The 23732-nt window shown below is 50.5% G+C and overlaps 4 protein-coding genes across 4 annotated transcripts in view; 2 read left to right on the forward strand and 2 right to left on the reverse strand.

The window, feature by feature from the left end:
- Positions 1-311, forward strand: part of LOC128309875 (polyubiquitin-C) — a 3671-nt gene extending 3360 nt beyond the window's left edge. The window contains exon 2 of the mRNA XM_053046362.1: positions 1-311. This exon is cut by the window's left edge and continues 2190 nt beyond it. Coding sequence (XP_052902322.1) covers positions 1-97 — 97 coding nt within the window. The 3' untranslated portion in view covers positions 98-311.
- A 280-nt stretch (positions 312-591) lies between these two features.
- Positions 592-2515, reverse strand: LOC128309876 (FAST kinase domain-containing protein 2, mitochondrial-like). Its single transcript, XM_053046363.1, has 2 exons — positions 872-2515; positions 592-799 (listed from the first exon to the last, which is right to left on the reverse strand). Exons 1-2 carry the CDS (start codon positions 2464-2466, stop codon positions 592-594), a joined length of 1803 nt encoding a protein of 600 aa, XP_052902323.1. The 5' UTR covers positions 2467-2515.
- A 1217-nt stretch (positions 2516-3732) lies between these two features.
- Positions 3733-11808, forward strand: LOC128309874 (proteasome activator complex subunit 4A-like). Its single transcript, XM_053046361.1, has 9 exons — positions 3733-4049; positions 4121-4261; positions 4327-4443; positions 4613-4747; positions 5706-5750; positions 5828-10059; positions 10124-10664; positions 10737-10884; positions 10966-11808. The coding sequence occupies exons 1-9, from the start codon at positions 3733-3735 to the stop codon at positions 11098-11100; spliced, it is 5811 nt and encodes a 1936-aa protein (XP_052902321.1). The 3' UTR covers positions 11101-11808.
- A 440-nt stretch (positions 11809-12248) lies between these two features.
- On the reverse strand, positions 12249-20619 carry LOC128310869 (inactive rhomboid protein 1-like). The gene is made up of 7 exons (XM_053047609.1): positions 19814-20619; positions 16620-19296; positions 16317-16541; positions 15889-16230; positions 15573-15827; positions 15238-15495; positions 12249-15139 (listed from the first exon to the last, which is right to left on the reverse strand). The coding sequence occupies exons 1-7, from the start codon at positions 20617-20619 to the stop codon at positions 14603-14605; spliced, it is 5100 nt and encodes a 1699-aa protein (XP_052903569.1). The 3' UTR covers positions 12249-14602.
- Positions 20620-23732: the final 3113 nt, after the last annotated feature.

Below are 23732 nucleotides of genomic sequence, written 5' to 3' on the forward strand. Positions count from 1 at the left end.
CGGTAAGCAGCTGGAAGACGGACGCACCCTGTCCGACTACAACATCCAGAAGGAGTCGACCCTGCACTTGGTTCTTCGACTCCGCGGGGGAAACTGAATCCAACGAATCATCGATACGGCTTCTTTTTCTTTTGAGGACGTCTAAATTAATCTCACTTCTTGGTTAAATGTATGCAGCATGCTGTCGTGTTTGTGCAATACAGACACATATCGTGGTTGTGTAATTAAACGTTGCCAAGAAAATCTGTAGTGTAACGTGAGGTGCAGAAAAATCTAGATAATTCCAATAAAAGAGATGCCATGAGTTAGAATTCGAGCTTGTTTTATTGAATTTGGTTTCGTTTATGCTAACGTCTCAGTTAAATCGGCCTCCACTATCGTCGATCTCTTGCTTGAGCATGAGAGAAAATAACATTTATTTACGATACAATGATCCAACGAAATAGGCGATCCTTGCTTTGGTTATCTGAAACTAGAAGTTCTCTAAAAAGAAATATCAGCCCTGAGGGGCCTATAGCTGTCCAGTTTATTTGTGATATGCACGTATGAATCAGAGACTTTTCCACTACAACTAACATTTATTTATTCGCACTAAATCGGCTGTCGTAATGCTTCTCGAGTCTCACGCTGAAGAAATGGAATTCGTTCCGATTCTTGAAGATTACTCCATATTACAGGTGATATGGCGACAGGAGCAATGTCGAGAGCCTGAATAGTTCTGAGGTGCAGCGCAAATCGTCCTCGTAATCGATTAACGTTAATAGAGTAGCAGCTCTTCGGCAGATACAATACAGCAACACTGTGAATGGATGAAGAAAGCAAGTAATGAAAAACGTCCATCTAAAAAAAGAACACTGTATTATTTACGTACAGCTTGCTCTCCGGTTGCCGTATGTCCTCCAACCGCACGTTTGAACCTTCCTCAGATTGCACGCGCGTCTTAACCGGGTTACCATTCGCGTCGAAAACGATCACATGGTCAAGGACGTGACCTTGCTCGGTAATGACTTGCGTGCTTACATACTCTTCACCACCGAACGCAAACTGCAGTGGTTTCAGCAAAGGATGATCGTTGTTTTGCAACATCAGCATCACCGATTTCTCCACGTACTGCTTGGCAGGGTATGGACCTTGGTACTGCCGGTTGTATAGCAAGCTGAGCGTTTGACCCAGCTCAGTAAGCTGCAGATAATCAACCAGCACATTGCGTGCCATATTCGCATCCAGCGCTTGTGGATTGAGCCAGTATGACAGTAGCTGTGGATTGAAGATGTCCAACGAAAGCAGCTCCAGATTGTAACGTATCCACGGGATGGAACCGGTGGTAATGGTAGTATTGCGTACAATTTCTCCCTTAACCCTTTCCCAATTGCTCGGTCGGTAATTGGCATTGGAGAAGCCGGCCACGATCGTGATGATGCCCGACGTTGGCACGATCGAAAGCTTGTCGGCGTGTGCGGCAATGTAGTCTAATAGTGGGATGTGCAGGAAGGATATTTTGTTGAGCTTTTTCAACACATACAGCGCATTCAACAGTCCAACATCGTGATCGATTGCGTACTGAGCACATCGTTTCAGGAACGGTTCGCAGTAAAACATGGGGAAGTAATCAAAATTTTTGTCCAGCACCTTTTTCAGCACATAGTCGAGCATCTTGAATGGTACGTGATCGAGATCGCGCTCCAGAACGGTGAACACATTTTGTAGCAGCTTCTCATACTGTGGCGGGAAGACGTGAAAGCTGGACAATGCCTTTAATGCGTTGATGGCTTGCTCCGGCGAAAGGTTCGTCCCTTGCAGTGTCAACGCACTGACAACATTCATCACAGACCGATCGTTTACTTTGTGCTGAGAGACGAATTCGAGTAGATCTACCAACTGCGGCACATTTTCGTGGTCTAGCTTGTAGCCGATCTGTATCTGAAGCAACATCGGCAGTGCAATCTGTAACGCTTCGATGAGCGGTGTTCGATCGAGCTTTTTAAGAATGAAGCTCAAAAATACTATATGATCTAACGTTACATCATTGATTTGGTGCCGTATTAGCTGTAACAACACAGTAATGATCTCGCTATTTGTATGCACTCCGAGGAAGGTTAGAATTTTCAGACACTCGGTAAGATCGTTCATCAGGAAGGTGCGCGATTCGAGCCGTACGTTTTGACATAGCTCCGCAAACCGTGGGTGCTTCAGGATCTGGTCGGAACGTAAGGTACTTTTGCCGTTTTTCTGCAATTCGAACAGTGTCTTTAATGCGGGCAAGGTGTACACGTTTCGATCCTGCTTGGTGCGAGTAATTGTGGGAAGAAATTCTAACACCTCTTTTGCATCGGTTGCTGATTTGAGCAGACTGAAGTAGGACGAACCATCCGTGGGTTGTAATTCCTTCCCGGCGGTCACACAATACAACCGGCCAATGGTTCGATGTAATCCAAATATACGTACAAATAAACTGTTTCGAAGCATGTTCAAAAGGGCAACTAAAATAAAATGGAATCTATTAGATAATAGTTATACGTGCTACAGGGCTTACAGTAGGACCGAATTGTATTTTCTATTATTTTTTTTAAAGAAACATGTATTTTGGTAATCAAAACATTGACATGCATGTTGATCATATGAAAACTGTCAAACAAAGATGATAACAGTTTAGAAGTGTTGCCAGTACAGCTGATTTGAGTCAATCTATATTTTTTTTTATTTATTTTTTGAAAGTCTCGTAAATTACAACACAACAATTTTTCGCTCTTTTGTTGTTTCACGAGTTATGTTATGATTAAAACCGGATATTTGCCGGCATTATAATGCAAATCCACACTACAAAAAAACCATTTACATTCTCGTACCGAACACCAGGTGGCGTTAGTTGCTAAGTTTAAAATCATGTCATGCATTTTTCAGGAGAATGTTACTAATTGGCTGGCAAACTCATTGTTTCATGAATCGAGGAAGCATACTCAAATAGTTTAGATAAGTTTAACTAAATTAAAATGTAATCCGAAACAAAATGGGGCATGCTGTTGTTTTGCATTCGCGCCGCATTCAGCCACCCTGTGACAGTGTTCCAAAATCGTCGCGATGGCAGCACTGCTAATGTCCCCAACACTGACATAAATGTAGATGGCCAAAATGTCGTACGTAATGACTGTTCAGAACGAGCGAGAGAGGGCTTGAGTTTGTCACTTTGCATTCGTAAACGGTAGATTAGTTGTGTGTTTGTGTCCAGCGCAAAAGATATTCCGAGACTAGCTAATTTGTCCAGTCATTGCGTGCGTAGTGCATTTTGGTTCCTTTAAGAAGAGCTAAAGCAAGTTAAAAAGACCATTCAGAAGCTGATCGATAGCTCCTACAGGGGTCCGTACAGTTTTGGTTGGAAACTTCCTCCTCTAGCACGTTGGAGATGTGTTTCGGGGTGAAATGCGAAGAGACCTAGAAATAGTGTGAAGCGCAATACATTTGGTGTACAGAAGACACACAACTTGTGGAAACGATACAACGAAACACAGGGCAGCAAGCGGTTGCTTTCAGTGTGCAGCATAAATTAGAGATTCGATCGAAGGTTGCGCTGAAGACGACCAGACCTTGGAAAACAAGAGTATAGATTGAGTTTATGTGCATGAACAACGAAAAGGAAGCATTGACTATTGGATATCATCAATATAGGCCACTAGCCCGAACAGTTGCGGGCAATAATAGGACAGGCCGACCACAATCGTCTGTAATCGAACGACGATGGCACAGTCACTGTCTACGGAGCCGTGCTCTTCGCTAAGCGCGCTGGCCGAAACAGATACCACCCCGTCGAACGTGGTTGATGAAGAAAGCAACGATGGAATCGAACAGACCCGACCCAAGCGGAACGAGCGTCACGAGAAGCTCGGCTTTAAGCCACAGAAGGAACTGTTCTGCAACAAATTTCTCCCGTACGCCGACAAGCTGGATGATGAATCGCAGGCCAACCTAGAAAGCATCAAGAACAACCTGGGCAAAGTGGTGGCGATGCGCGAAATGGGACCTGCGGTCATGATGAGCATCCGGAACTTGGTGACGTAAGTGGAATAGGAATTTGGTCGCTTTGACGTTTCGTTTCTTACTCTATTGTTCCTTTCCTCCGTTACAGCTACATTAAACTGTATGGCATGAAATTTTCCAAAGAGGATCACATAAAGTTTGTGCAGCTGCTGTTGGAAATGTTGGTTATCCCCAAACTCGACCCGGACGCAATAAACAAGATCAGTGAAGCCATATTTTTTCTGCTCAGGTATGTTGTTCTGGAGAACAAATTCCATTCCAAATAAATAACTATTTTGTTTGCTTCCCCTGCAGAAAACGCGAATGGCTCAGCACGGATGATTTGCAGATCGAATGGAGACCGCTGTACGATCTGTTTTATCTGCTAGTGTCGCGGTTGAGCAAAAAGGGCGAACTGTTCAACACAACATCGTAAGTAACTGGCGTTTTTAACTTGTTAGTTTACCTTATATATATAAGTATGTTTCGCACTATCCTGCCGATATTTGGGTTCGAAAGTCCTAGTAGTCCTGGCCGGGGGCATTGCTGCCATTCGTTTATACGGGTTAGTAAACGCGTTCCTTCATTTGCGTATCTGCAGGAAGAACCAAAACGATAACCTTAACTCACCGTTGACATTGTTGCTTGCCGCTGCCGCCGAGAAGATGGGCTATGATGTGTCGACCGTGGCACAGTACCTCGGTATCGAGATGGACGCCGATGGACTGGACAAAACGTAAATCGTTTATAAAAATTGCACTGCTATCGTTTTCTCTTCCTTCTCAATCCTTTACCCCAACCCTAATTTCCCGTCCCTGTGGCGAATGTGGCTTGTGGGCTTAGCATTTTGGAATGTGGTGGATGTAAAACCCTCGTGTCTTTGATTTCTTTCTTTGTGAATTTAAAATGGTGTAACGGTTTTTCGCGGTGGGTTGTCGGTGTCCCTTACGCGTGTCATTTTTGGGGCGAAAGGCATACGAACAGACGATCCAACAGAAGACATTCAAACGAAAGATGGTGTGGGCATGGGAATTATAATTTAGTTCTGTAACTTATCATGGGACGAAGGATGAATTCGTTAACAGTTCAACATGTCCAACATGTGTCCATTTGGCGGATTGTTAAGTTTGCGGATTGCTGTTTGTAGTTTCATCGTTGCGCATCGTTGCTTGTGGGCATATCTCAAAGAAAGCAAAGATTTCGTGGGAAAATGGCAATGAGTTCTTTATCTCCACTGATAACGACACATTCTTCATAATCATAGTATCTTGAATCATCCACACACGAGGAACAGGTACATTAAGAACGGTGGTTTCATGTTGATGGGCGAGAAATTCATTTACAGAAGAATCATGGCTCGTACTTTTACTCTCTATTCTCACTCTGTTGACTAAAATTGCTACACCTGCCTGATATACGCACGATACCATGTAAACATTCGTTTCGTAATATTAACCAATAATGTGCGTCGTCATGCTATTCCTTACTTTACATTAGTTACTTGTTTACATCATCGGTTACAATGAAAAAAGGATGGATGTATTGTGGTATTTACGCTTCTGTTGAGGGTTAGATTTATCCTGCGAGAGTGTGTGGTCAAATGGCATCGCAAGTTCTTATTATTATTTGTACACTGCTTTAACATAATATTAATGTGTTCAAATCAATCATTTTGTTTCCATCATTTCCCACAGAACCATGGAGGGCAATTTGCAGTGTGCGATACAGGTGTGTACACCGTAAGTATTGTCCCTTTCAAATCCGGCTGCCAGGATAGTTAGTTGGTAATGTTTTTCTTTTGATTTTTCTGTTTCAGTTACTTCCCACCTTCGGCCACCCAAGAAATATTGGACGAACTGCTGTCCAAGTTGCAGCCACTCGATAATGGAAGTGGATGTGAGGTTGTCACCATACTGAACATCTTCCTCAATTACGAGCAGGGATACGAGCTGTGGTTCGATAAGCTTATGTCCATCTGGAACGGGTACCACAATCCACCGTGGGCGGGTGATTTTATGACGATGTACGCGGTGGTTGGCCACAAGAACCTGGGTCACATTGATTGGGAGCCACACATTCCGACCATGTTTGCGCGTATAACGCGCTCGATCAACTTCCCCGTTCACTATCGGAATACGACGGGTGGCCGAGCGAACGGGATGCCATCGGATGCCATTGCTACGTGGATTGTGTCAGCATTGGGACCGCACAGCAGTGCGCAGAAGTATCTTAACACATTCATGTCCACGATCGAGACATACCTGCATCCGGCAAACGCGGGCAAGTGGGTGAAAATGTTGGGCGAACTGTTGTGCATGTTGCCTCGGTTCTTTATCGATCGGCTCGTTATCGAGCGGTATCGTAAGGGGCACCATATACGGCCGATACCGAACGAACACAAACTGACGGAGGAATGTATTACGGCGTTTGTGGAGTGCATGAAACCGGCCGCCTTACAGGCGATGTATTCGCGCCTTAACGCGCAAGAGGTTGGGAAAATTTTCCAATGTCTAGCCGATCTTCGTCCAGCCCTGATAATTCCAAGCATTATCGACCGGGTGTACATGAGTCTGGATTCACTGACGGAACCGCGGAAACTGACGGCGGCACTGCACGGGCTGATCGGTGTATCGAGAGCGCTTGTTTCCGGCCACAAGGGTTACACCGAGGGCCGTACGCATGTGATACCGCTGTTTTTGGCCACACTGCCCGGAATCGATGGGAACGATCAGATGAAAACGGTCATCACGTTCCACTTCCTGACGTCGGTAGCGTTCCTGATACCGATCATCGATTGTTCGCAGGCGGGCCAGTACCACACAAATCTGACAGATGACGATCGGCTGCTGTGCGAACAGACGGCAGACTTCGAGAACTTCACGCTGCAGTATCTCGATCGTTTGTTTTTACTGATCGATAACAGTTCAACCAACAATGTGCGCATGGAACAGTCCGATCTGGACATGGCACGGTCGAAAGCGGAATCGCTGCTGGAACCGATGGTGCAGACGTGCACGCACGGCATCTTTGGACAGGCGTCTGAAAAGATTGTGGCGTCCGCCGCGAAGAAGGTGATGGAGTTCGTCCGTACGCGCCTATTTGAACCGAACGTGGCCGGCCAGCTGGTCGGTTGTCTGGTGCGACTGTTTGCCCGCATCCACGGTAAGGAAGTGCTGCGTGTGCTGCTACCCCACGTTCTGCGCCAGATTGAGGATTACATGGCGGAGCACGACGATGTTGAGTCGCTGGAGAAACACAACGACGAGCTGCTGTACTATTTGGTGCTGTTGATAAACCTGGTGCGAGGAGATCCGTTCGTGTTTCGGAACTATATAGGCGATGTGCTACCGACGCTTGACCGATTGATACGGTTCAAGTGCAAGCGTGTAGCACGCTACGTGTCGCAGATTGTCGGCAATCTCATGAGCAACTTGTCAACGTTGCAAACCATGGATGTACGCAACAGTCCCGACTGCTTCCAGAAGCCACTGTCCGAGGTAGTGCCGGTGCAGCGATGGGGTGAAAAAATGGCCTCGGATGGCAAGATTGAGTGGCGCATACCCGACGAAACGGCACTTAAGGTGTGCGAGCGGATAATGCATCGCTATCTGCCGGCTTTGCTCAAAAAGCTCGACCGTCACAGTGCTGGTGAGGTGACGTTGCCCCGGGAGGAGTTGCATCGTACGGTTATGCTGGTGCATTCATTGATACGATGCTACAACTTTCTGCCCAACTGGACAGATGAGGAACCGATCGCGCTGTTCGAAACATGTGCAGATTTAAAGGAACTACAGCTGAAGGTGACGCTTGGTTTCGAGGGGTTGGAAATATGCATGCCGAACGGGGAGAATGTGAGGAAGGCTATCATACGGACGATATCGCGTCTGCAGGATCACATTTTAAAGGAATCGGAAGACGACACGCAAACGCTGAAAGCGATCATCACACTGTACGAGAAGGTGCTGCTACGAAAGCACCCGAACGGTTCGTACGAGCTGCAGCTGAAAACGTTCAACTGTACCAAACGGTTCCAGACGTATCAGTTGACACGGTGCAAGCATGATGTGCGGGCCGTGGTGGTATCACGCGTTATCATTCAGCAGGACTGCCGGGACGAGATGAGCTTACCGCTGTTCACTGCGACCCATCTGGAAATTATGAACAAGCTGCTCGAGCTGTCGGTATCCTATTATGCGACGGTGCGCATCGATGCGCAAACCAAACTGCACGATATGCTGTACCTGTTCCCGTACGCCTATCCGCTCCTGACCGATCGTATCGTCGAATGTTTGCAGCTGGATGCAGAACGGCACCACGAGCAGGTCAAGGGTATACTATGCCTGCTGTTTATCAAACGTCGCGGGCGATTGATCACGCAAAACAACTGGCAATATCTGGCCCGCATTTGGCCGGCGCTACTGCGTTCGAAGCTGTCGGAGAAACCATCGATCGTGCGGTTGGTGGATGGATTGAAGAAGTTGATAGATGGTCAGTCACCGACCTATCTACTGGAGGTGGACATTGGCGAGAAGGTGGTGGAACGGGCACTTGCCCTGCGGACACGCACGGACGAGCTGGATCTGGTGGCCGGACAGCAGGCACGAGAGCGCGAAAACAAGCGTAACGTGGCGCTGCTCCAACAGTTAGTAGCGGACATTGTTCAGACGGTCGAAACGAGCCGGTTACACCTTCGGTATCACTATCTCGCGTCGGTGATGTTGATCAATTTGTGTCACCCGTATGCGGAACATCCACCGTCCGTTACCCGGCTGGCCGTGCAGAATCTAATTCACGATGCCGTCATCGAACGCAAGCTCGCCATTCAGCTGGTGCTGGGCATATTCCGTCAGCAGAAGCGTCCGCAAAAGAAACTCGTTATGAATCCGCTCGAAATTGTTGCCCGTATCGCGGCCGGACCTAATGCACCTGCCGCGGCGGCTGAAACGGTTGCTCCGAATCCGGGATCGAACGTGGCGCCCGGCTATCGAGAGGATAATATGTGGTTACAGTATGACGTAGCGAAGGTACCGACCAACCAGGCGGAATGGGACGAACCACGGTATATGTACACGTCCGAGGGATGTTTCGGGTGGACGAAAGGTTTCAAGATGTACGCACCGAGTGCGGAACAGCCGAAGCTAAATCGTACGATGGATGAGATGAGCGAGCACGAACGTACGATATTCGAGTTTTTCAACGAGCAGCAGAACGTCGACACGCTGATACGGTTCTGGTCGCTGGAGGAGAAAAAGGGACGGGATGAGTTTAGCAGCTCGCGGATGTTACTTATCAAGATGCTGATGAAGGTGTTTGGTGATCAGTTGCTGGACCGCTTTCTGGTGCATATGCCGCGGTTAATTGAAGACAACAAGGTCGAAAGCAATCATCGGTGTGTGGTGGAGGTGCTGACGGGAATAATGCGCGGTGCCAAGCACTGGCCGTACGACATGACGCGCGATATGTATGCGCGCGTAGTGCCGCTGATACGCCTGGGCATGATGAAGGTCACCGTTGATACGGACACGTACTGGGGGATGTGCTTTGCAACGGCGGCCCAGTCAATGGATCCGTCGAAGCAGCATTGGCTGCACGAGGTGCTGCTGGAAGATCCGTTGCGGGACGCCAACAGCTTCAACGATTGCAATCGGTTGTACTGTTTGCAGGGTGCCTTCAATCAGCACGTCTGGCGGATGTCGAGTGTCGCTCACCGGTTGCTGGACTACCTGAAGCCCCATCTGGACCATCCGTTCCAGAATTTGCGCGATCGGTTAGGGAACACGCTGATCAACATCTTTGAGGCCGATCTTCGGTTCGAGGGCTACGAACCGTGTGGGCTTTCCCCCCGGCGTAGTGAAATGATTGCTTTCGTCATGCCAAAGCTTGCCATCCTTTTGCAGCAAGATCCGGAACCACCGAGACCGATTGTGGAGAAGCGCATAGCGGTGGAAGATGATGGTGCTGGAAATGTGGAAGCTGGTGCCGCTAATGTGGTGGCTGCTGCACAGGAGGACAGTGAATATGTGAAAGCGGTTCGGTTGTTTAAAACAAGTAAGTACCACGCGTTATCGGATGCGCATGGACAGAGTTTAATGAAATGTTTCTCTCTCTACAGTTGCACACTGGGTCACGCACACCATCCATCGATACTCGAACGGCAACGAGCAGGAATACTTCGAGCTGCTCCCGATAGCCTGCCGGTTGGAACATTCCGAGCAGGACATAGAGTTGAGGAAAATCTGCACACTGTTGTTGACTTTCATATCGCAAGCGCTAACACTGCCAAACTGCATGGACGTGGCGCTGGCCAAAATCGACGAGGTGTCCAAAATGCCCTTCTGGTCGGCTCGACGTGCTGCGATCGATGTGCTGCAGATACAAGTTTTCTACAACATGACGATCATCCTTAGCCGGTCCGAGTGGAAGGCGAAGGTGCAGGAGATTGTTCTGCGGCTCCTCGGGGACAATATGATCGAGGTGCGCGAGAAGGCGGCGGAGGTGTTGTGCGGTTTGCTGCACTGTTCCTTCCTAACGGCTACCGACGAGCTGCTGGAGATGTTTAAACGCAAATGCCGCACGAAGATAATACGCACGAAACGCATCCGAGTGGAAACGGCCCCGAATTCGTGTTCGAGCGAGATGGCTAAAAATGACAAGTAGGTAAAGGTTGTTTTGGTGATGTAGACAGCAGCTAACGTATTGTCTTTTTTTTTTCTTTCTTACCACAGTGCGGAAGCAAATGCCGTACTAGCTCGGCATACCGGCGTGCTCGGACTGTGTGCCTTTATTGCTGCGTATCCGTACGAAGTGCCTGAGTTTGTACCGAATGTCTTTGAGCATCTCGGTGCACATCTAAACGATCCACAACCTATACCGGTAAGTTGACGCGTGACGGATTGGACTCTTCCCACGGGGTCTGTTATGCATATTTCATTCTGTTTTATTTTTCATTCGTAGGCAACAATCAGAAAAACGATGGGCGACTTTAAGCGCACCCATCACGATAACTGGGAAGTGCATCAGCTAAAGTTCACCGAAGATCAATTAGCGGTGCTGAGTGACCTTACGATTCCACCATCGTACTACGCGTAAGAAAACGCACCACAAACGTGCAACTGTTTTCCTTTCATGCACCTGTTTTTGAATGTGCGCTACGTTATACGCTTCAGCGTACCGTTTTTCGCTTCTAGCTTTAAATAGCCGGTCGGAACGGTGTGACAGATAATAGTATATATGGAATGTTATGTAGTTTTCCAATTGATTTTTCCATTTTTTTTCCTCTGTACTGTACTTTTATGCCGACAGTAGCATTATTCTTCGATACGACGATTTGCGAATAGAAACATTTCAACCCTGCTATGCCAATTCGGGGGTGGCCCGGCTTACATACACTTTAGTCGATAGTAGAACACGAGTTAACAACGCATTGTAGGCACTTTTATTCAGCTGAAGGGATTCGTTGAGCTCGGATCAGTTAGATCGAAATTAGGGAGGGTAGCTCAATAACAACAAGAAGGCGGCTGAATATATTCCAACCTATTGCAGACACTTGTTCTCGTCGCGCAAATCCATCATTTTTAGCTGTTAGAACGTTTCAAGATTAGGGGGCTGGTTTTCATATGCATATTAATTAACACGGACACAACGCCAATTTGTTTTACTATAGTTGGCTAAAAGCGGTCTGCCGTTGGTGACGATTTGTGTTCAGGTGGTATAGAATTGTACACAGCAAAGGAACCGTGAAGACAATTGGTGACGGAGAGCACCTGTATAGCAGGGTGTTCAATAAATAAACAATGAATTCGAATGCAAAGTGTTGTGGCTATCATTTGGTTCTTTCAAATGAGTTTCAAAAAATGGTTTCTTTTTCCCTTTTGTTCAAAGTTCATGAGTAATGTGCGTTGTTGCATCCGAAGACCTGCGTTATTTGTTGTGTGGATATCCAGTATCATTTTCAGCGTTGGAAACAAAAATAAGTCAAGTCTAGTTCGAGCTGTAGGGTGAAATGGGGAGAATGCGAAGTAAAAATATCGACCTGGCAGCAGTGGATCACGAACTACTGGGCGCCTCCATTGCGCCGTGCTGAAAAATCAAAACAGAAGCAGGCGGAAAGTTCTCTCCTCCATTGTTATACGAGCTCAACGCGTGGTGCGAGTCAAAGACGAATCGTCAGCGAACTCTGGGAACTGAAGCCACCATTGTTTGATGCAAAAGACAAATTATTTATTTTTTAAATCGAAATAGAGGTTTTATTATTAGAATTTACTTACATAAGATTTTGTTCTGGTTTCCGTTGCCGGTTTTTTCTTTTTTCTTGTTTTTTGTTGCTTCGTCACCAATTTTGCTCCACCCCGTCTTCTACCCCTTCACCCTGTGTAAGTGGATTTTTGTTTACCTTTCTGACGCATTTGTGTGCTTCATCCTAAGCTTCCGGCGGCTACCCTTTTCCATTCCCTTTCTTTGCTGCATTAACAAATGTGTTTGTGTGTATGTGTGTGTTTGTGTGTTGTTGTTGTTGTTTTCCTATTTATCCACTCTTAACTCTAAAGTTTATTGATAAGTTCTAGAGTTTTCTTTGGGTGCAAGTATTTGTTTCCCTTCTGCTATTTTTCATTTTGCCTTCCTTCCTACACCATAATGCTTTACAGCATGCGCAATCTTCTGTGTCCACAAAACACACCTATGCGCAGCGCTCTCTGCCTCCCTACAACAGCCACCTCGAAAAAATGGTTCGCCCACGGTTAAGTGTGTTAGATTTGTGTGTTTATTAATTACTTTACTTACGTGTTTGTGTGTGATGCTGTCTGTAGTTGTGTGGTTCGTTTATTCATGTGTTTTTTTTTTGTTCTTTGCTTCATCATTAATTTCTTTCATTTTCACTAACTGAGGGACAATTCTATGAATTGGGTATCGCTTATCTAGAGTTATTACATTACGTTGCCTAGATTGTTGTGTGTGTACGTGTGTTTCTTCTCTTTTGTTTCGTTTTGTTCTGTTTATGTAAGTGTTATCAACTGTTTGTTTTACGTTTTAGCTCTCGGGTTTTTATTTGCAGTTGTTGTTGTTCGTTTGTTTTGTTTCTTTTTTCTACTCCCACATCGCACGCTTTCTCCATTGCATCTATTCATCTGTTTGGATAATGTTTCTAATGTGTTAATTACTATATTACGGGTTTGTTTTTCCTCCCTTTGTTTTGTTATTTTTAGTTTCATTGCAAAAACTGTCCTTCCGTTCACCACTCCAGCCACTTGTGGTTGCGTGTTGTTGGCGTGCTGAACAAAACTAACCGCGGCACCACGTTGCGTTGTGTTTCGTTTTGTTTCCTTATTAAATGCTACAATTTATTTTTTTATTTTTTTGTTTCAGTTTTTTTTTTGTTGCTGTTATTGGGTTTATTCTACTTTTTATCGTTCTGCTTTTCGGGGTTCGTTTGTTTTTTTGTTTGTTTGTTTTGCTTGTCTCTGTACTCCACTACGAACTTGTGCCACACGAGCAGCGCGCACCGTTTTTGTCGCGCAACTTTTTTTATTCTTCGCTGACAGTTGTGGAGCACACGATTGGAAGGGGCGGGAATGGGGCGAAGTAAGTAGATGGATATGTAGTAACATAAGGATCATTTAACAATGCTATCACACGGCGATTGATGATTGTGAGGACGATAAATCGATACGCGTAACAAGAGATTTAAAATCAGACTAAAACAACAGACTGGGTACAACCGAAAGCTTCCAGTGCGGCACACCCCCCCACCCACGGGACAGAATGTTCCCGTGTGTGTGTGTGTGTGTGTGTGTGTGTTAACTAAATAACAACTGGCTCGTTGGGCATCACTTCTAAACGCGACAACTCCCCTCTCTCGAACCGGGTCACTTTCCCTGCCAGGCTTTTGGGAAAGTGACCGAAATGTAAAAGATATTGAAGGATGTGGAGATACGTTTGCCGGTGGCTTGCATGTATGTGTTTGCTGTTTTGATTTTAGCTTTGCTGATTACTTAAAGTACTCGTGGGTAGATTAATGGATAACGATACGATTATTGCTACTGGATGGATAAGAATGGTACGCGATGCACACGGGGGGGGGTTGGTAATTGATTGCATGAATGGGGAGGGATTCTAGGGATAGGGATAGGGTTCTAGCTCTGTTTTTTTGGGACCTTGGTCATATGATGCACACAATTCCGCTTAATTCGTATTAAATTGCACCTCGTTTCATCGATCGATATCCCCCAAGAAAAAACAAACCAGGGAACTTGATTTAAACGTTCGGCGCAATTGAAATTGCGCAATTCTAACAATGTGGAGTTATTCTCTCTCTCTCTCTCGCAGTTTTGTGAAATGTTCTTTTGCTTTTTTTTTGCAGGAAAGAACCAGCAGCAACCTGGGATCACAATGAATTGCTCGGGGGAGCTGCTCGGCAAACGCGGTTTTTTTTATCTAACGTGGGGGGGGGGTCTTTGTTTTGTTGTCGATGCCATAAAAATCAATGCAGTACGAACTGGTACACAATCTGAAAGTCGTCCACATCGTACAGCACGAGCAGCACAAACAGGACGAAGCATAGCTCGAGTGCGGTGAATAGCAGAAAACATCGACGTCATGCATTCGTGTCCGTTTGCCGCGGTTGCCTCAGCACACACTGGCCCTTCTCGCACAGGCCAACCGTCTTTAGCAGATTGTTGCCGGTGGAAGTGCGGCCCCCGCCCGCACTGTTCCGGTTGGGACCGCCGGACATAACACTGCCACCACCACCACCGCCAGTGTAATCGTGATGGTTGTGCATTACATTGCCACCGGAAGATTTGTAATTGTTGTTGTACGTGCCGATGATGTGATTGCCACCGGCCGTTCCGGATCCGCTTCCACCGTTGGGACCACCGCCGACTCCATGCCCGTTGTGGTTGTGGCCACCACCGGGCGTATGGCCGCCGGTACCGCCGAGCGGGTTGTAGTTGTTGTAACCATCGTACAGGCTGTAATGGTCGTGATAGCCATGGCCGGCGTTCGGGTCCATCAGCTGATTGCCGTCGATGAAGTTAAGCGACTCGAACAGCGTCGGGAAGGCGTAGAATATGATGAACATGATCGCGTACAGCACGAACTGTAGCGTCACGCACGTCCAGATGAGGTTGATCTGAAAAGGGCAGCACAATAAGAAAAAAAAAACGACACATTCAGGTTGCGTCGCTTCCACAGGATTTGTGTGAGTCGTCGTCAGCCGGCAACACCTACCTTACTCTTACGACTATGTTTCGTTACGTTCACAAATGGTACAAATGCTAGCGTGAGTGCTATACCGGTGAGCAGACCCGCGATCAGCCCGGTAAAGTTCTGCTGCAGTGGCAGTGTCCCCAGCCCGAACAGGGTGCAGCCGAGGGTTAGCAATTTGATCATAGCTATGTGGGGTTTTTTCAAGCTCTTCCAGTGGCACAGTACGAGCTGCAGCATCAGTGATGCCAGCACGCCCGCAATCGAAGGCAGCGGTCCAACCTGCCAGAAAAAAAGCGGAGAAAGGCACATTAGCGTTACGGTGTCCACGGTACCCGGGGGGGGAGAGACCCAGTTACCTCCGCCTTATACGGCACAAAGATAGCACTCGTGAGATTGCCCGCGATGCCGGAACCAATGTACAGGATGGCCGTCCGCAGCGGCCCTATCAGCCGTTCCAGGTCGGCCAGCAGCAGATGCTGGAAGGCGACGCTGACGATCAGATGTATCAGGCCGGCGTGCAGCAGCAGCGACGTAAACAGCCGATAGAACTGGTCCGGGTAGTCGACGGCAATGAAATGGAACATGCCGCAAACATCGTTCAAGCACGAGACCTGTCCAGAGAATAGAGAGGGCGTGAAGATACGGGCCGACCGGTGTTTTTGGGATGCTTACCTGCGAACACAGCGATGCCTCCTCGTGGAAGTAGCCGTGCACGAAATCACAGTATTCTCTGGTCGTGATGCGACACTCGCCGTACACGCCGATGCAGCACGGGTGACCGATCACCTCGCACACCATATGCTCCGCCGTGTGGTCCTTGAAGCGAAAGCGCTGCGACAGCTGGTTGTTCTTCCGGCAGATCGGCCACTTGGTGATGTCGTCCGGCCATTCGTGCGGTGCGATAGAGGCCGGCGCATCGCAGTACTTCGGATCGAGCCCGCAGACGCTGCCCGAGATGCGTCCGCCCGGGCCCGATTCACCCGGGGACCACTTCTTCCACGTGGCGATCGTTTTCTGGAGGAGGGAGAGACAAAAAATAGACGAAAGGACAAGACACTGTCAGTTTCCCCTTCGAAATTCCGTTCGTAAAGCCTTCTTACCGACGGCCAACCACGGATCGAACAGTCCGCCTGGGAGCTCTGTACACAGCCGGAATCGTCATTCCGTATGCAGCAAGCCGTTTCCCGTTCGTGCTTGCGCGTTCGCGACACAACGTCCAGGATTTTCGTGTCGCGTCGCATGCACGCACCATACTTCGCACCGAGATGTATCAGATCGGCGCTACGCAAACCGATCCAAATGTTGCGCGGCTCTTGGTGATGGACCTGTTGGGGGTAAAGATTGACATTGGAGGACATTATTGGAGCGGACCTTTTGCCGGACACCACATCCCCTGTTGGTACCTGTTGCAAGCTGAGGCTCGTCACGAGAACCTGCGCCGACCGGTACTCCATGCCCAGCCCGATCGGGCCGAAACCGTAGCAGATCAGCGAGAGGATCATCACCACGATCTGGACCGTGTTGAGCCAGTAGGTGAAGAATGGCCGGTAGTCGTACCGTTCGTCCAGCAGGTTGGGTCGCAACAGCTTCACCCGGTTGCGTACCGGCCGCAGCGAGTTGTCCAACACGCCGTCCAGGATGTGGGAGGAGATGCGCTGGCCGTAGATGCCACCGGTGGCGGCTCCAGCTTGGTCCGGGTTTTGCTGCTGCTGCTGCTGCTGCCCCTGTTGACCCGCCTGGACAGCCTGATGCAGCTCCGCCGACTTGGTTCGCCAGCCGTTGATAATGCCACTGCCGGTCGCCCGATCCCCGTCGGACACGAAGAGCTGGCGGGAATTGTCGTGCGCCATCAGACCGCCCTGCGGCGGCACCCGGTCCTGCGGACCAACGCCCACCGTGTCGAAGAACGCCTCACCGTCCTGTATCGGGGCGAGCCCATCACAGTGCACCTCCGCACCGTCCGACCCGTCCGACCCGGTCAGCTCCACGTGGGCCGGTGCGAAGCTGCGGGACCACTGTTTGTGCGTGCGCAACCGCCGGCGGGTGATGCTCTGCACCAGGAAGTGCAGTCCCCGGCAGATGACGGCCGGTACGGACGGTTTGCGCTCCGCCCGTATCAGGTACACCTCGCCCTGCTGGTCCTGGGCGGATGCGTAATGCGGGTTGGCCCGCTGCCGGCGGCTCAGCTCCGTTTCGCGCTCGTCCTGGCTCTGGGCCGGCAGAATGTCGGGCCGATCGGACGGGGGCAGTGGGACCGGCGCCCCGTGCCCATTCACCCCCTGCCCGTGATGGTCGTTCGCATGGTGATGCACCCCGCCCGGTCCGTTCCCGTGCAGCGGATGCCCGTCCCGGTCGTAATCGTCGCGCAACGTACCGAACCGCCGGCACGCGAACCGACGCTGCCGATCGTCCCACTTCGTCCGCTCGTACGCTTCGTCCTGGATTGGTACGCCGAAAAATTTGGCCGTCTCGCGCCGCACGTACTCCTTGGCGCGCTGCTTGCAGGACAGGTTCGACTGGGGCATGCGGAGGAGCTGGGCGTTGCTGCTGCGCTGCAGCGTCGAAGCGGGCGAATCGTTCAGCGAGGGACCGGGATGGGACGCCATCGGGTACGGCAGGATGGCGGGCGGGGCGGGCATCAGGATCGGTGGTTGGGGCAGTAGCTGGTGCGGTGAGGGCGCTGGCTGTGGCGGCTGAGATGGAAGCGGCTCGGCCGGGACGTTCGGTTGCTGCGGACTGGCTGCCGGTGGCTGCGGCGGTGGTATTGATTGTTGTGCTGTGGATGGTTGTGCTAGTTGGACCGGTGTTGCCGTCGCACTGGTCGACGGCTGCTGGCTTGTGGAAGGACCCGCCTGCGATGGTTGCTGCAGGGTATTGCTGTACTGCTGCTGCTGCTGCTGTATTAGCAACGATCGGCTGCTGCTGGCGCTGAGCAGATTCTCCATCGAAGGCGCCTCATTGCGGCTCGGCGGCGCAAACTGATGCTTGCTAGCGTTGCGCGGTATCGTGGCACCACCGTCCCGATCGAGCGTCCCGCCGCTCTCGCTAACGCTATCGTACGTCTGCGAGTGCTGTGATTGTGCCGCTGCGTTGCCTTGCACGGTCGCCGGTGGCAGATGCATCGGGGGCAGCGCCGCACCCGACTGGGGATGGGGTGAAGATGCCGCGGTCAGCTGCGGCGGTGAGGTGAGTGACGCGGGACTGGCCGGCACGGAATGGCAGCTGGCCGTATCGCCGGGCGCCATTGGCTGGGGGCTGATGGGGCCCGTCGTTTGCGTCGTCTGATGCACGCCGGTCGTCCGGCGCAGTGTGCTGCAGTGCAGACAGGACGCACTGCCACCGTTCGGTTCGCTCATCACGCTCACCGGCGTGGACACCCGGTAGCTGGGCGGGCGCGGCTGATCCAGAAACTCCGCGCTCGACGTCCGCGACATCCGGTAGCTGTTGCTGCCGCTGCCGATCGATGCCTGCGAGTGGCGGCTGCTGCTCCGCGACACATGCCCACCGGCGGTGTGCGGCAGGGTGGCGGTACTGTGCGGTGTGGGCCCACCCCCGAGCGAGGACGGCGGGCACTTGGGCGGCCGAACGCGGGCAGACGGTGTATTGACGCTTCCGTTGCTGGTGGTGGTGGTGTTGCTGGCCCCGTAATGGTGGTCGGGCGTTTCGAACCCTTTCGGGGGCGATATGGTGGTGGGATCGGTGGTGCCACTCCCACTGTTCCCGCTCTTTACGCGAAACCCGTACGGCAGGGTGCTGGTCGCGTACGCATACTGGGCCGGACCGTGGTGGGCATGGGAGGGACCACGCGATGGGCCACCCGCCATGGAAACACCCTGCCCGAGCATCAGCGCACTCATGAGGGCTTGCGTCTTGGCGTTGACTGACGCGGCACTACCCGGCAGCGGCGGATAGGGCGGGTCCTGCGGGGGCGGTGTCGGCACGTACCGCTTGATCGGGGTGTGCACGTTCGAGCCGAGGTAGCCGTAGGTGTCCGCACCGAGGAAGTGAGCCGGCGGCGGTACGTACCGGTCGCACTGTGGCGAAATGTCCCGATAGTTCTCCGTGAGGCTGTGCCGATATCTGCAAAAGGGAAGCGGATGGCAAAAAAAGGGAAAAAAGAACGAAAGCCACGATTAGTTGGTGTGTATGTATGTGTGACATTTTTAATGTAATGAACCCTCGCCCAATAGGGGTGGGAACTGGATTCCCTCCCGCTATTTCCCACCCAAAGCTCCCGAACAAAGACACAATGGCAAACGGCGTAAAGCGTAAAGGACCTCCCCGGATATCGCGTGGCGCTATTCTTAAATACTCTCACCGGTGGCTCCACCTGCGGGATTAGTAGCGCATCCGCCTGAATAAAGGATGAGTTAAGCTTCGCTAGATTCTATTAACCCACCGTGTCCTACACCTGACATTCATTCGTTATCCCCGCGAACACAAAGACGTTCGTCCGGCGTGTGTGGCGGGTAGATGTTTATAGCCCAGCGCTCATCCCACAACCGTTGGAAGTGGCCCATAAATCGACATATCCAAACTTCACGGGAGGGGGAGGAGGCAATTAATTCCAATCACCCCGGGGGTGAAATGAACGTACCTGATGTTCGAGGGGCTCGCCGTCCGGCGCTGTATCGTGCCGTAGTGCCGGCTGTCGGTGTAGTGATGGTTGACCGGTGCCGGTGCGGGCAGTCCCATCACGTAGTGGTCGTTACTCGGTGCCGGTGACGGTGGCTGCAGGCAGCTCGTGCTGAGCGGATCATCCAGCGCACCGAACCGGTCCGTGCTGCCGTGTCGATCGATCAGCAACCCACCGGTCCGACCGAGCATCGTCCCCTCGACTCCACGAAGATGTTGTTGTTGTTGCTGCTGTTGTTGTTGTTGCTGCTGTTGTTGCGACTGTATTGGGTGTTGTTCGATGTAGCGCTGGGCCGAGTGTCCGCTGCCGATCGAAACCGTGTCGGCCATATCGTGATAGCTGACGGCTGAAGGTGGTAAAGCAAGGGGGGGTTGTTGTTGTTGTTGTGGTTGTTGTGGTTGTTGCTGTTGTTGCTGTTGCGGTTGCAGCGTACCGTAATGGCTGTGGCCGTACGATGCCCGCCGGCCGGAACCGGCCGAACGGAGCGTCCCACCGGACGACGAAGCGTACCATGGCGGAACGTTCGTGAGATGATGTTGTTGCGAGGATTGGGACTGGAGTTGTTGCTGTTGGAGGAGCTTCGCGTGATGCGATTGCTGCGATTGGTGTGCATGGTTACGGTGATGTTGCTGTGGTTGTTGCTGCTGCTGCTGCTGCTGCTGGGTTTGGTTGCTGTGATGGTGCTGGGTCAGCTCTTTGGATAGCTGCTGATGGGAGGGCATATGATGCTGGATGCCGGCATGGCCGTACTCTGCACCGTCCTCCATCGGGTAGGTCCCGTTGGAAGGATTCAGTGGGCCCGGGTCCGCCGGGTCCCGCTATAGGGGCGTCGTACGGCGCGCCGCACTCTGTCGTTCCGCCGCCGTCTTTCGCTGTGGCATTATTGTGCGTTACGCTCCCGTGCGAATCCTTCCACCGTGAACGTTTTTCCCCTGCTGCGTGAGGGCACCAGGACTTCTGTATACCTACGCACCGCGTGTGCGTGTTTGTGTGCGTTTCGCGTGCCAATTCACGGTTGAGGGTGTTTTATGTTTGCTAAGGCGAGGCTTTTTTCCACTGCTTAGTGACGGTTTTGTCGACTCGCGGTGTGGCTTTGTTCGCACCCTCGGCACGACGGTTCGACAACTACCCAGTCCAGTCCGGTGGAAGGAGGTGTCGGGCACAGACGACCGAGAAAATCAATCCACCAACCGCGTGGCCGCGTGCGGTGGTGACGGTGTTGCTAATAACCGACGGCTGCTTTGATGTGTTTGGCTCCCTTTCAGCGCCGTCGTCAATATCGACACCTTTGCCGACGCCGATGGAGACGCCTGGTGTGCCGTGCGATGAAGGTGATGCCGACGATGTTGCGCTCTTGCTATCGCCTCATAACCTGTGGTTTGTACCACATCTTGAAGCGCACACTAGAATGGCTCTGCCAACACTACACCAGCACCTGCTCGAAACGATAAAAATAAACGCGTCATACGAGAGAAAAGAGAGAAAGAGCGAGATAGAGGGGAAGATAGAGAGAGCAAATTCCAGCCCACACACAGGCCCCGTAAACGACCATCCATAAACCAACTAACGCAGCGTAAACCAACGCTCCGGACGATAATTCATCACACATGAACGTTTGGGGGCATCCACCAGTACTGGGTGGATAAAAATATCCTTCCACCTTCCGCTGCAACACAAACGCACCATCCCGTTAGCCCGTTGATAAACAAAGAGGCGAACATTTAGCACATTCCACCAATCCGGTTTCGATAGAAGCTCCGGCTCCGCACAAAGAACACTGGGCGCACTTGAGTAAACATCAAAGTAGTCCACGGACCACTGATCTGACGTTCTCCCTAATAAACATAACACCGCGGTAATAAACATGAAGCGATTACGGTTTTTTTCTTCCCTTTGTTTTCGTTGGTTTCAAAATTAATTTTTTTACGACTTTATGTTGTAGCCGGTGGATGGGGAGTGGTGATTTCCTTTTTTCTCGCATGCGGCAACGAATGCGGGCGTATCTTCTTGTATTACGAATTTGCACAAAATTTGTGCATTACAGCACAAATTACAGCACATCCTTGTTGTGTTAACGTTGTGTGTTTTTTTTTTTGGTGTTTGCTTTCTTCTTCTGTCTTCTTCTTGCTGTCGGACATCTCAACATCCCGAAAATGACGACCGAATACTGGGCACACACATACACACCCGCCTGGGGCAGCACAGTACACCATCGCCACCGCACAGCTGCATTCCCGTACACGACCACTAAAGCATGCCAAACGCTTCGAGACCTTGCACGTGACACACATCAACCAACACAGCGACTGCACTACACGCACACTGGTACGCATACGGACACGGGCACACACACACACACACACACACACACACACACACACACACACACACCGACGGGAGCACGGAAACACTGGATTAATCCTTTATTCAGCGCTGGTAAGTACGTCAGCTTCGAACACAAAAAAAAAGGGAAACAGAACGAAACACAGCCAACAGGACAGGACAGGTTGCGTTTGAAAAAAACGGGAAAACGGATGGTTTTTGGAGTTCACTGCTGTTGTTGTTGTTGTTGTTGGTTGTTTATTTTCCAACCACCCCGCTACCTCACGACTTTCCTTCATACACCTCATATCACACACTTTCTCTTCGCCCTTCGCCCGTTGGACACATTACTTCGGAATCACTTCCACATGCACGATGTGTGTGTGTGTGTGTATGTGTGTGTCACTTGCGGAATTGCGGAGGACTTTTACTGAGCAGCTTAACTTCAAACAGCGAACCCGAATTCAATGGACACGATTGAATAATTTGGCGAATCCTTTTTCCTGTGTGCGGGCTTGGTCAGGAAAAAGCGGTAAGCAAAATCCCCGGGAAGACGTGGGGCATTTGCAATTTGATGATTAGAATCGATCCAATGCTGATGACCTTATTCCACGGAAAATATGCTAGGCTACCTCTTCCTCCCCCACCTCTCTCCCCGATCCACTAAGCGAAAGCGAAAAACAGGGATATCCCAAGCTTACTGGGGATCCCAAGATTTTGAAATGACGGAAAACGGTGAGCGGTGGGTGGGAAAGCTTCCGGAAGGAAAATCACCCAAAACAGCGTGCACATTCAAACACTCCCTCCCCACCCCTTTTTTAACGCCTTGGTGCTATGGGAGGTGAGGGGCAAGGGGGGAGAGGGTGAAAAGGGAAATCAAAAACGGGGGTGGTAGGGGAAGGAAATTTCGGTGACGTTTTAGTACGGGTTCGGCGATGAGGAAGATTTTCCACCACTGATTAGCGGTTGGGTTTTTCACTACGAGGCGGGTGCTGGTGGGGTAGGTGAAAGCTGCTTCTCCATTGGTGAGCCACCTTTAAATCGGGCGTGTATTCCGTGGGGCGATTATTGTTTTGACCGTGAACAATTTTCACCTTCCCCCACCCCTCCACAACATATCACACCGCACTGCACTGAAACTGCACGAAAAGCAAACCCTAGGTCACCAGATTTAGGACTACCCCGAATCCTCGCACTGCAATGCAATTTCCACATCACAGCTCACAACGGGAACACACTCGTTGGTTATACCGTACCGTTGCAGGGGAAAAACCTCAAAACCGTTCGCTGGCCAAGCTAAACAATAGACCACAGCACCGAATATAGTTCCACCGAATAATATCGCTATCCGATGGGGTGTATCTTTTGTTATCCCTCTTATTCTACTCGATTTTTGTGTTCCGGGGCGCGTTTCGATGGGAAAATTTTGCGCTCCCTGTTCGCTTGCTGTTCACCCGTGGCGCTATTCCGACTGCAAAGCCTTCAACGTCACTTGGTTTTTCCTTTGCCCTGTTTCGAAGGGAAACACTTCACCGTTCGCACACGCACACACCGAAAC

The sequence above is a fragment of the Anopheles moucheti genome, chromosome 2 (genome assembly GCF_943734755.1).
Source record: "Anopheles moucheti chromosome 2, idAnoMoucSN_F20_07, whole genome shotgun sequence".
In the NCBI taxonomy this organism is placed as follows: Eukaryota; Metazoa; Arthropoda; class Insecta; order Diptera; family Culicidae; genus Anopheles; species Anopheles moucheti.